Source organism: Durio zibethinus, chromosome 12 (assembly GCF_047325235.1).
Source record: "Durio zibethinus cultivar Kanyao isolate XHJ-2024 chromosome 12, ASM4732523v1, whole genome shotgun sequence".
In the NCBI taxonomy this organism is placed as follows: domain Eukaryota; kingdom Viridiplantae; phylum Streptophyta; class Magnoliopsida; order Malvales; family Malvaceae; genus Durio; species Durio zibethinus.
The window spans coordinates 2852590-2866430 of NC_143173.1; the positions used below are offsets into that span (position 1 = coordinate 2852590).

The following is a 13841-nucleotide window of genomic DNA, read 5'->3' on the forward strand; positions in this document are numbered from 1 at the left end:
TATGCTTGAAGGTTCCATTTATAGAGCTTTTTGGGTGCTCAAATCCCAAAAAGTCTAAGATTGAGGATGACTTTTGGGATTTGGCTGATGATTTTTAGTCATCGTGTTCGATGCTGCAAAATTAAGTTGAGGCAGATGGTGGGAGGTTGCTGGTTGGCATGCGATACAATAAATGCGTCAAAGATGTTTGGGAAGAAAAAAAAAAGTATATATGTATAATAATTTTTAAAAAATAAATAAAATTCTAAAAGTTTAATAAAATTTAAAATTATTCAATGTGAAAATAGTTCAATAAATCTAATTTAAATATTCGACTGAATTTGAATAAAATTAAAAATTAATTCAAATTTATTTTAATGCAATATTTTTTTAGATAAAATAAATGTCTATAATTAAAATATACAAAATTTTAATTTTTACCTTTTGGTTTTTTCTTTTATTTTTTAAACTTTATTTTAAATAAAAACTAATTATTATTTTAATATAAAAAATTATTATCTTTTACAGAGCCTTTGCCCCAATGCGTTCAGTGTACGTAGAACATATGAAAGAACGGTCTGTGTGACAAAACACAAAAGAACAAAAACAACAATAATCAAAACAAAAAAATTATCTTAATCAAATAATCACAGATGAAAACAGTGGAAATGAGTTTAAACTAATAAAGTTTGAGGAATTGAGCAATACAATGAGTTAGAGGAACGATAGTTGAGAGAAAGGAATGGTAGTTGAGTGGACAAGAATTAACATTAATATTTGTATATAAAGTGTTTTTTCGACAGTTTAATTAATTTTAAGTTAAATTATTTAAAATTAAATTAATTAAATTAAATTATTTTATTTTTAATAATTGAATTAAATTTATAAAATTTAAAAATTAATTGATTGAATTAAATTCGATCGATTCGATTAAATTTTTTTGAGTTAATAGAATAATACATGCATTTAAATTAAATTATATTTTAAACTCTTAATTTTTTATATTTTAAATAAATTTAATAAATTATTTAATAAAATATTCAAATTCTAAATATTATGTTAAAAATTTTAATAAGTTATGAAATTAAGTGATCTATTTTATATACTTTTTATTTTATATTTAAATTATATGATATTTTAATTAAAATTTTAATTAATTCATTTAATTTGATTTTTGAATTAAATTAATTAAAAATTAAAATTATTTTAAAATTATTTTTATTAATAAATTAAAATTAATTTAATAATTAATTAATTAATTGAATTAAATCAATCTACTCGATTAATTTGATTAAAATTAAATTATGAATGCTCTAATTGTATATCAACAGCGACAGAGCATGATAAGTCAAGACTATTAAATAAATGAAAAGCAAAGCCAGCTGGTCTCCATTGCGCGCCCCAGGGTCTCGAATTGTCCTTTGCATGCTGTAGCACTTGGCTCTGTTGGAAAAGTATTTTTTTAGTAAATTACATCAAAGTCCTTGACATTTAGCACTAATTCAAGATCACTCCATTAGTATGATAAATTTACATCATCTCCCAAGTTTTAAAATGACATACGACAAATAGATCCCCACATCAAGGTTCCGTTCGAATTGGAGTTAAAATATGGAGGTGCATCATATGCAATTTATGTTATGCCAAAAATAATCCTCTGTTAGGGGATAACAAATAAAAACTAAAAGCAACATGCCTTTATTACTTTATTTCTTTTTTTGGCTTAATACTAAAAAAATGCACTAAATTTTTTATACAAAATAAATATATACCCTCAATCTTTTATTACATGCAAATAAATTTATAATCTTTTATTTTGTTGTAAATAAATCCATAAACTTTCTAAATTATGTAATAAAATTTAATTTCAGTAAATGAGATTAATTTAAATTTATCAATTCTAGTCTAAACCCAAAACTCACCTAATTCACTCGAACCTAACTCATCGTGAAATTAAAAATAATTCAAACTCAAATTAACCCAAATCAACACGAACCTAAATTAACTCAAATTCAAGATGAACCAAAAAAATTGAAATGACGCTTAAAATAATTGAGAAGTCCACAATAAATTAAGTATTATTTTATTTTAAAATATTAATTTTAAAAAATAATAAATATAATACAAATAAAAGTAACAAATATAACACAAATGATAACTAACTAAAATTATTGAAAATATCAAATTAATAAATATTATTAATATCAAACGTGTATAAATTATATAGGTTATATTACTTATAAAACTTTTTATAATTTATAATATAATTTAAAATAAATTATATATTTTTAATTATCATGAGTATACTCATAAATCAATGTATCATTTAAAATAAATTATATAATCTCTTATCATTATATATAGTGTTAACTATAATGTGATTTAAAATAAAATATATTAAATAGGCTATCGATTCGTGCACAAACACACGTACACACGTATATATAGATATGTTATGATTATGTTATAATTATATTATTTTAATCATGTAATTTAGAATAAATTATTTCTTGAGTTACAATTATACTTAAATCCAAACAAAATAAATTAAATAATGAGTTACAAATACACTAAAATGATTATTTGCATTGTACTTATATTATTAATATAAAAAATTTACATACCGACTATATATTATAAATAAATATTTAAAAAATTATATGATTATGTTAAATATGTAATTGTGCATTATAATTTAAAATTTAAAATGCTCTTTATATATTTATATTAAATTAAAATAAATATAAAAAAACCTATTAAACATGTCAAACTTGACAAAATTATTTTTTTGTGTTTAATAAGTATACTCGTATGATAGATTTAATTAAAATATTTTTGTATTTTACACTTGTTAGAATTTGTGTTAACATAGCTAAACACGAAAATTTGTGTTAACATAATTAAACATAAAACACATTTTTCTAAAATCAATACAATTTTTCTCGTATCGTTTTGGTGTTATATTATTATATTGTATTTAAAGTTTTTAAGACTAATAAAATCACATATTTTTTCCTTTATATAAAATTAACTTCGATTAAAAGCATACAAATTACAATATTTATATTTATTTTTAAGACATTATTTTTTAGTTTTTATCTTTTAATAAAATTGTAATAAAATATGACTTGAACTTTATCAAATAATCTATTTAAAATCAATCTAATTTTATTGTAAAAATTAATAAATTGAAGTCAAAATGATCTGAACCCAAATAATTTAGGTGTTAAACTCAAACTACCTAAACTGATATGATCATAGACCTACTCATGGGTCGGGTGGCTCGTCTAAAGCTAAAAGTCTATCTGAAATTTTGAAAAGTTTGGATATTAATATTAAATTTGTTAAATGGGTATTGACAAATAAATAAGTTCCAATCAAAAAATAGGATTGGGTTGGTTTTCACTATTTAAGGCTCGAGTTTGGCCAAACCCAACAAAAAAATTAAAAAACATATTTTTATCATAATGGGACAAGACCCATTTGTTTTATTTTTTTATAATGGACAAGACACGTTTGCTTTATTACTTATAATAGGATAAATTTTATTTTTTTATATAAAATAATTTTGAATTGCATTCAACAAAATTAAATTGGACCAAGCCCAAATAATTTATAAATTCATTTAAAATTAATTAAATTAGTCAAATTAATAATTTACAAAAAAATGAAAAAAAAACCTTATTTTCTTCACTTTTAAAAGTCAAGCTTTGACTTACTTAAAATGCTAGAATATCATGTTAGGCCTCACTCGAACTTGATTCGACCCAACTCAGCCTATGAGTAAGTCTAGATAACTCAAACCATAAATAATTCGAACTTGAAATGACTTGAACAAAAAATAACCCAAAACCAAAATGACCCAACCTAAAATTGATCCATTTTTTTAAGATCCAAAATAACTTGAACTAAATTAGTCAAACTCAAATCCAATTTAACTTGCCTAATCAATAAATCTAGACTAACTACCTTTTATATTAGATAACTAGCATACTACATGGATGACAATATGTAAAATGATATGTAAATGGACTGATTACATGTCATTTTGATTGAAAAAAGCTTAATTATGCAAATATGCCATCAATTTTCTGTACAAAATAAATATAAGCTCTCAATCTTTCTTTATATTTTAAAATCATTTCTGAAAATTTTTATGTTTGAATAAAATAAAAAAGAACATTAAAAATATGCCAAAAATTTAACAAAAATCAGAAAAAATAAAAACAAACAAAAGAAAATTGAGAAAGATATTAAAATTTTTTCATAAAGTATAAAAATCTAAATTTTATATTAAAATTTTATTTTTGAAAAAAAATCAATAAAATATTTTTTCTTATTTTTTGAAATTTAAAAAATTACAAAATCAGAAAATAAAAAAATTGAAAAAAATATTTGTTTCATAAAAGGTAAAAAATATTTTTTATCAAAAACAAAATTTTCATATAAAATATAGATTTCTATTAAAAAATCTAGTTTGTGTTAAATTTTATTTTTGAAAAAAAAATCAACAAATATTTTCTACCTTAAAATTTTTATTGTGAAATAAAAAATAAAAAAAATCGAAATAAAAAATAACAAATAATAAAATTTTAGCTTAAAATTTAGTTTTTTAAATTTATGAAAAAACTTTAATCTCTTTCATGATTTTCTTTTCTTTTTTTTAAATTTTTTTACTTTTTGATTTTTTCTTCAAAAACAAAAAATTTTGAAAATTAATTTTAAAATACAATAAAAAGTCAAGAGTTTATATCCATCTTATATAAAATGTTGAGAGTATATTTACATAATTAAACTTTTTTCAATTAAAATGACACATCATTAATCCACCTAGATATCATTTTACACGTTATCATTCACGTATAATGCTAGTTGTGTACAAATGACTATAAGTCTCATTTAACAAATTTAGACTTAATTACATAATTTTAAAAGTTTATGAGTTTATTTTCAACAAAATAAAAAATTGCAAACATATTTACATAACATAAAAGGTTAGGAGTTTACATCTATTTTGTATAATTTGTACAAAAATTTGAGCGTATTTTTAAATATTAAGTCTTTTAAAAAATGACTTAACTTGGTCCGTCTCCCTCTCAAACATCTTGGCTCTCCCTTCATCCTTTGTTAAACCATATTATGTATGACAATTGCAATCAATTTTTGTTTGTTGTAGCGACGTCTTTTTGAATAAATGATAAAATTGAAAAATAAAAATAAAAATAAGATTAATTATTATAATGATATGATTAAAATTAATAGTAAAATATATATTTAAATATAAAAATAATAATAATGATGAGTTGAATTATAATAAAATAATAATTAAAAATATTAAATTAAAAATAATATATAATAAAAATTTAAAATTATTTAATATTTATAAAATAAATAAATAATTACAAATAATTAAATTATTTTAACGTCAACAAACTTTTAAATAAAAAAATAAATTATAAAGATATTTTTATATTTATAATATAATTTTAAGAGAAAAAAAAAAGGATAATTGGACCAATCACCTCACTCGTCTTCAATCTCCTTTCGGGCTATCTCTATTTTCCATCCTTCGCATTTTAAATTCCTAACAGCTTTTCAAATAGCCTTTGAACTTAAAAATTCATAAATAAAAATAAAATTGAAGTGGTTTTGTTTGGCAAGACTTTGTAGCAGTCTACCAGGTTGAGCATAAGGGATGAAGACTGTAGCATCACCTTCAACACTCTCCCTAATTTCACGCGTAAATGTCTATAAAATCCCTCTATATTCTCCCATATTTCGATTTTGCCACTTTCCTTTCTCTCTCACTCATCCTCCCAGACCGCTCTCCACAATTGCCTCTGCATTTCAGTCTTCCTCTCAGGTATTTACACACTCAACTTTCTGCTTGTTTGTATGTATAATATATATATATATATATATATTATATTAAAAAAAAAAAGCAAAACTGGGTTTTCTTTTTTATATTTATTTTTATTTGAAAAATAGTAAATTGATTGGAAAAGAACCTTTTTTTGTCATGGAATTAAGGATTTTATTTTTATTTTTATTTTTCCAGGCTGTGTCTTCTGGGGATGTTAACAAGGAAACCAATTTGTTTCAGATAATTCAAGCTCACCAGGTTTGTTGAATTTTGTGTATGTAATGCTTAAATGTTGTTGCTGTATATGTTTCCTTTTTTTTTTTGTTTTTATGTATTGTTGTTAAATGGGTTTGAAAGTTATTGAAATGAGACTGTTCTATGTCCAGGAGAAGGCTGCTAGGCTTTCTCCGCCGGAGGAAATTCGTACCGTGCTTGATCAAAGCACACGTGGCATGCTTTCAACTTTTTCACAGGTATGTGATCGTATTACTAGTTGATCATTTATGATTTCGGGTTAATTGAGCATTAAGAGTGATAGCAAGATACCTTTGATTCATGTTTAGTCTTTAAAACAGATTGTTTTAATTACAACTTCGTGAGTCTTAAAAGTGAAAGGTACTTTCCAATTACTTGTGACCTTGTAAGATTTTTATCAGTAACTCTACCCTTGCTGTGGAGATGATTAGGAATGGAGAATTTTGAAGGATTATTGTTTTGCGGATATAATCTTATCAGCTAGCAGAGAATTCTAAAATTGAGAATGGAATCTATTAGCCATTGCACATCTTCAGAACGAATAAAAACTTGATCAACTAGCTGCAGAAGACTCCTATATTCTGAGCTTGTACGAGCTGTAGTTGAATCTTGCAAAATTTCCTCTTTTTTTTCATCCTTCCTAGTTGCAGTTATGGTGTCTTAGACCATGCTGTTGAAAAGTTGAATGAATGCTGATGCAACTAATATTTTCTATATATAAACTATATGGTGGAAACAAGATCTTTCACAATGTAGGGTCCTTTGGCACTAATTGTGAAAGCCTTTGGATGGAACTAAAATGATGAGTTATATGTGCTTGAACAACTTATATTAGGATTGTTTGTTAGTTCATATGCAACTAAGAACTAGGATCAACCTTTTGCTTGTTTGCCAGGTCTTTTGGTCTTCATAATTGGTCATGACATTCATCACTTAGACATTTTTCTAGTTGTTGGCTCATGCATTAGGAATTTTTCTTCTTGTTTTCCTACTCATTTTGGCTTCTTTTTTGTATGCAGAAGCTTGAGGGCTATCCATCAGGGTCGATGGTTGACTTTGCATGTGATGCCAATGGATATCCGATATTAGCAGTCAGCAGCCTGGCGACTCATACAAAGGTTCTCACTTAGATTTTGAATTTTATGTGAATGAGTGCTTTGAATTGGAATCTATTCATCCATTGCCCTGGCTCAGAGGAATTAAGAGAAGGGGATTGAAACATCAAGAGGATATTGCATAGATGTTCAGATTTTTTGTATTCATGGAGATGGAGACCTGTAAATTCCAATCATGTTAAATATTAGGATTTTAAATTGATAGTTTCATTTTGCCAAAATTTGACAAAGCCATTGATGACAGCCAGGAAAGCTCTAATTTATGCCCATGTTCGTGTGATTAGGATTAGTTGCCTATGTTCTAGTCGCCAACCTGCCTTCATTCTACCATTTCGAAGTTTCTTCCTTGTTAATCCTATTGTCCTTTTTGACCTAATGGAGAAGTTTTGTCCTTTTTACCTAATAATTATTAAAAAATTGCTGCTTTTCACAGGACCTATTGGCTAATCCCAAATGTTCATTGCTTGTCGCAAGAGATCCGGATGACAGGACTGATTTAGTAATCACCCTGCATGGTGATGCTATTTCTGTAAGTTATTTGTTATTTCCATTCTCCTGTTATTCATCTCTTAGGGGATGCTGCTTTTAAACTCATTTGTGAGCTCTACATCTTACTATTTGACATCCTAATTCTTTGGTGTTCTGAAGTATTTGAAATGATGTATTGATCAATTATATAGGTATCCGAAAAAGATCACGCAGCCGTTCGAACTGCTTATTTGGCTAAACACCCTAATGCATTCTGGGTATTTGTCTTTCCTCCCCCTGCATGTTATGTCCCTTTAGATAAATGTCGTCACTAATCTGTTTAGATAGAGAACTCAGCATATACTTCCATTGTGAAGGTTGACTTTGGTGACTTCCAATTTATGCTCATTGAACCAAAGGTTGTGAGATATGTATCAGGTGTTGCGACAGCTTTGCTAGGGTCAGGAGGTTTGTGCTCTGATTACTTTTCTGTATCATATCCTATATTTCTTCCACCCTATAATATTTTTGAAGAATATTAATGTTGCCCACTTCATTTAAGACATGGCACCGGTGGTGCTTTTGCTGGTGCCTTTCACCCATTTCGTTTATTGTTTTCAGCAGCTCTTATGGATTTGTTTGTGGTGCTATTTCTCACCATCTCCTCCTTTTTTTTTTTATTTTTTATTTTGTCTTGTGTCATTTTGTATTTTTTTTATTATATTTAGAGTTCACCAAAGAGGAGTACCAGGGTTCAAAAGTTGATCCAATAGCCCAATTCTCTAAGCCTGTTGCGGTATTATGGCTGTTCATTTTCCTGTACAGCATTTCATTAGTTCATTAGAACTTCCTTTTGTTGTACTTCTTGTTGATGCACCTTTCTTTTCAGTCTCACATGAATAAGGATCATGCTGAAGACACAAAAGTCATTGTGCAATACTCAACATCAATCCCGGTAATTGGAAATATTACATTTTAACACTATATTTTATAGGAAATGTAAAATTTTATCCATATTGTATTCAAGAGACGATTCAGCTAGCCGTTACTGGTTGAGGTGGAAAATTGTAGAATGTGCCTCAATAGCTAGTTCTAGGCCCAGAACTAAAATCAGAATAAGAGAAATTAATTGAATATTTTTCATTAGGTACTATTAATAGTTTGACAAAGTTGGCTAAAATTGTTGAATTTATCAGTCTCAGTTCAAGCTGCCATGTGTAGTGAAATCTGCCCGAATTTTTCTTCAATCCAAAGTGCATTAGTTTTCTAATAATCTTGAAAATCCTGAAAACTGAATCTTTATTCTAGAAGATCCAATGTTATAACTCAGTTTTCATCTAAGTTTATATTTTCAGACAATATTGCCCCATCGTTCTTTTGGAGACCAATGACTGTTTCCCCCACATCACAAAACTGCCAATCTTTTCAATGATAAAATTAGAAAGCTTCTTGCCAGCTGTTGTCTTCTCAAAACATGACTTGCAGATCCATTTCTTCTCAAGCTTCTATCACTAGTATTCAATGTGATGATTTCCTCTTTCTGAAATTTTCACATTGAAGACCTTTTATTGATAGCAAGTTTAACATATCCTGTTATTGATTTTTTTTTTCTTTTCCTAGCTAATTTGTGTCTTTCTCCAGGTGAACTATGCTTACATGCTGGATTTGGATAGTCTTGGATTCAATGTCAAGGTTCTGATAACTTTTAACCTTTTATATTGAATTTATGTTATTGGCTAATGGAAAGTAATTTTGCCTTTACTTGGAAGTTAACTAATATAAAAATTCCCTTCAGCATTGCCTTGTGATCAATTCTTACTGTATTCAAATTCTTGCGATGTGAATTTTTTCCCGTTTTCCCTGCAGGCTGGTTATCAAGGACATACTTTCAAGCTTCGAATTCCATTTCCTAGACGTGCAGAAGATAGAAAGTAAGATATCTTATATCCAAGATTTTCTAGTCTTTGAAGAAGCTTTTCTTGATATTTTACTTGTCATTTGTTGTTAATTAGTAGTTTTACTTTTTATATAAAGCATCTGCTCTCAGATTCTCATCTTAATTTTTTTCTAAATGAAAATGAAATTTATATCATCCTGGTAAAAGCCACTGAAACAAATGGGGAGGACTAGGCATATTGTCCTCTTTGTTTCAGTAATATAAGTAGGAATTATGCTTCGTCTTTCATCTGGGTTCTTCTCTGATTGGTTTAGACTTCATGCAGAAAAACAATAGCTTGGGGGTAACATTTTGCGATGTTTGACTCTGTTATATGCGTTTTATTCTTGTTCAATCTGGTTTTTTATGTATGTCTTAGGGATGTGAAAACCCTCATAGTTGATTTGCTCCATGCTGCCGGGTCTCAAGTCAACTGACTACATTGCTAAAAGAGCTCTAAGAGGTGAGAAAGTTTCCAATTTCTTAAATCTCTGTTTCAACTACATTTTTGCCTTCACTAAGCAATAAATGAAAACTTTTGTTTGTATAAAATGAACTGCATGTCTTTATGATTGCATTGCTCAGCCTCAGCATTATATAGGAAACTTAGTCTGAATAAAAAACTATTAAAATGGTCTTATAAATTATATGAACAGCAATTGTAAGCCAGCCATTGTATCCGAAATTGCAGAGCCTTATCTTGCTTATTGACTTGGTTTTGCAGGATCTTGTGTTACATTTGAATCTAACTTCTCCAGAATATGAACCAACATAGAATTCCAAAAGACATGGCAATAAAGATACAATTACCTCAGATACAATTCCAGATAAACTTTCATTTCAAGTTGTTTCCATTAGTTGAAATTATGAGATGTGAAACTGAATGGTGATTCCTGTATATACTTTCCCATGATATAATAGTTTCGGCTTTCCCTTACTGCTCTTATAATGTAGAATTGGATAAAAATTGAATTATTGGATCCGAAACATAACTTGAAAACATGGGATACAAAGGTTTGGCTGTGAGCAATCAAGTTGGAATAATTAAACAGCCATCAGCCAGGGCATTTGGGAGCTAACAAAATATGAAATGTTTGATTTAACATGGATCATCTGTAACGCTGATGCAGCCTAGTTTTACTTTTCCTTCAACAATTGTTTGAACCTCCTGATTGTTTTCAGAGTACTCAGACACTTCATTTGCTTTTGAAATGGATTCTGCTGCTTACTATTCTTGAAAGATTGCAGAATTTCCATCCAAATGCTCCTCCAGCGTACAAAATCCAAAGCAAATTTTACATTTTTGGTTTCTCTAGGGAGAAAAAAATCTACTTCAGAGTTTGTAAGGAGAATCCAACCAGAACAGTCACTGACAAATGTTACCATCTAAATAAACAGACAGAACCTTTGTCATATGGGTTTTGCCAGCATAATGATCAGGCCAATCTAGCCATTCAAATTGGACAATTTTTTTACCATATGTACTGCTTCATTTGACCACATATTAAGGACAAAGTCTTAAAGGATCTCAATGTTGTATTTTTACCATCGTTGTTACCTAAATTACACAATTTGATCATGAAAAAAATAAAAAAGAAAGAAAGAGAGCCACATGCATTTGTCTGCAGTTAAAATTTTTGGAGTATGGGAATGAGTGAGAAGAAAAATTATTATTCTCATTTATAAAAATGAAATTTTAACTTCTATACAACAAACCAGGCAGAGACACTTTTAACTTTTCTATGTTTTTCTCTAATTGAAAACTCTAAGAACCCCATTAACATTAACAGCAAAAATATTCCCAAAAATTCAGAAGAGAAAATGCCTCTGCTGCTGCAATAGATGTATAGCATACAATCTCAATCTGAATCACTTTCCATACTCCCCATGGCCTTCAATCCCCTTGGTCTCTGCATAATTCCAAACCACATAAGAACAAATAAGAAAAGAAAATAACTACATCTGCAGAACATATTGAAACCAGCAAATAAAATCTAAAAAAAATAAAAATAAAAGAATTATTATACCTTCTTCGAACTCTTCTTTTCCCTAACTTCATACCTCTCTTGGCACATATCAGTCAACCATGCCCCAGGGCTCACCAGCTGCCAACCGCCAGAAGATGTCAAAATTAGACCAAGAAAGGAAACCCAAAATTTTAAGAAACCCACAACATAAATAATCGAATCTCAAAGTTGCATTAATCCAAATAGAAAATTCGGGGAAGGAGTTGTAATTGCTGGAATAATTTGATACCACCCTTACAGGTAGGTGGCTCTGAACTAAACTCAGGATTCACCAATTCAATTATTTGATATCACATTTCTTAACCCATCAAAAAACAAAAACTAAATATGCTTCAATTGTTGAAAGCTTTGCATAAATCCAGCATCGTTGCTTACGAGTAAGCTCCTTTGGATAACCTTGGCTCTCTTTTTAGGCCTTTGAGGGGGTTTACACCCTTTCATTGCCATAAAATCCTCCTCTTTTTCTTTGCTTGACAAAGTGATATACAGCTTTGGCCACACTAGCCCTTTGTTATCGTCTACGTTATTGCTATCGAGTGCAACCTTCCCATTCTCATCCACCAATCCCACTGCTGATCCCCTTGTTGTGTAGTACCTATCCTCCTTCTCCGGTGACAAGGCCTTCCGGTGCTCCGTCGTACCTGACCGGAGTACAGCTGCCTCAGAATTCCTAGAATCCAATATATAAAATAAAAGAGTAAATTTCACATTTGTACCACTTTGCTTGTTCATTATAAAAATTTTACTTGGGAAATTTCTCAACAATGTGTTTGGCTGCTAAGTTACCAAGAAAGAGTAGTCATAAAACGGACAAATTCAAACTTCCCTTCTCTCTATTCTCAGCAACCAAACAGGGGATAACAAGGTGCCCAACCTCATTTTCTCGGAAATTTCTTAAACACTGCTAGGTGGCTGACATAGAAATAAATAGATTTTCTTTCCTTTCTTTACCCAAAAAAATTCCATAGCCATCCACAGCTAATTTGGCTAGAAAATTTAAAACAAAATTCAATTTTTCTCTCCCCAAGCCAACAGCTTCTCACAAACCAACAAAAGGGTAACAAGAAAAATTCCAAAAAAAAAAAATTTGTAAGAACCAATGAAAATCTCATCTTTTTCCAAACGAACAAAAGGTGCCAAGAAAATTCATGAATTTTTTTAATGCAAAAAAAAAAAAATCGATCTTCTTACCTAGTGGGACGATGATTGGATTGAGAAAAAGGAGAGGATTCTTTATCTAAAAGCCGAGAAGTGATTCTCCTGCGAACTATAGCATTCGATTTATGAGAGATTTTTTGAGGGCCTTTAACTCTCACACATCTTAGCCTCTTTCTATTACCCCACTGTAAAAACAGCTCTGGCTCTATTGTTTTGCATGTTCTCTGGCTCCTCTCTTCTTTCTCCATCTCTGCAGTAAAAACAAAACAAAAAACAAATCAAAAGAAGTTTCAGTTTTTTTCCCTAGAAAAATAACAAGTTGAAGAAAATGAAGACATTTGAAAGACCCAAAATCCATTTTTTGTTGAAGAGAATGAAAATATAAAATGGGGCTTTTCATACTGTGAAAATCAAAGAGATGATGAAAATAAAGTACGGGTTTTTACTGTTTTTGATAAAGTAAGAACAGAGTCATCAGAGGAGAAGAAATGTAATTTTATCAAGAGAAAAAAAAAACCTTGGAACTTTGAGAGGAATTGGTTGCCTGATCTTAAAGATCTAAAGAAATACACTGTAATCTTTTCTCAAAAAAAGTCCTGATATTTCAAATAAAAGAGATATCAATTACCAAGTAAGAAAAAACAAAAGCTTGGGAAGTAGAAGAATAAGAAGAAAAAAAAATGAAATCTTACAGTGAAATACTATCATCCCAGAAGAAAAAGTTGGGTTTTTTTTTGCCTAAATGATTGCTTCAATTTCTCTGTTTTGTATTGTTGATTGAATTTGAGGAGGGCTTCTCCTCTCTTCTCTTCTCTTCTTGCTCTTTCTCTGTTTCTCTTCTGTCTACTCTGTTGTATTTCTTCTCTCCAACCTTTCTTTGTGAATTCTGATTTATTCTCTCTTTTCTCCCTTCTGTTTTTTTTTTTTTTTAAATATTTATTATTATTATTATTACTACCAATGCTGAAAATAATAATAAAAAATTAGATTTTATAAGGACCGTCTGATTTCGAATTTTAGAATATGATGAAATATTGGGT

The 13841-nt window shown here is 28.6% G+C and overlaps 2 protein-coding genes across 2 annotated transcripts; one reads left to right on the forward strand and one right to left on the reverse strand.

The window, feature by feature from the left end:
- The first annotated feature begins 5499 nt into the window (after positions 1–5499).
- LOC111296877 (non-canonical heme oxygenase HOZ, chloroplastic-like) lies at positions 5500–10553 on the forward strand. The gene is made up of 13 exons (XM_022891351.2): positions 5500–5842; positions 6038–6100; positions 6229–6315; positions 7117–7215; positions 7646–7741; positions 7893–7958; positions 8058–8148; positions 8409–8476; positions 8570–8635; positions 9322–9372; positions 9547–9611; positions 9996–10079; positions 10341–10553. Exons 1-12 carry the CDS (start codon positions 5675–5677, stop codon positions 10051–10053), a joined length of 978 nt encoding a protein of 325 aa, XP_022747086.2. The 5' UTR covers positions 5500–5674; the 3' UTR covers positions 10054–10079; positions 10341–10553.
- Positions 10554–11271: 718 nt separating this feature from the next.
- Positions 11272–13678, reverse strand: LOC111296878 (uncharacterized). Its single transcript, XM_022891353.2, has 5 exons — positions 13494–13678; positions 12835–13051; positions 12019–12313; positions 11644–11721; positions 11272–11526 (listed from the first exon to the last, which is right to left on the reverse strand). The coding sequence occupies exons 2-5, from the start codon at positions 13047–13049 to the stop codon at positions 11476–11478; spliced, it is 639 nt and encodes a 212-aa protein (XP_022747088.2). The 5' UTR covers positions 13050–13051; positions 13494–13678; the 3' UTR covers positions 11272–11475.
- Positions 13679–13841: the final 163 nt, after the last annotated feature.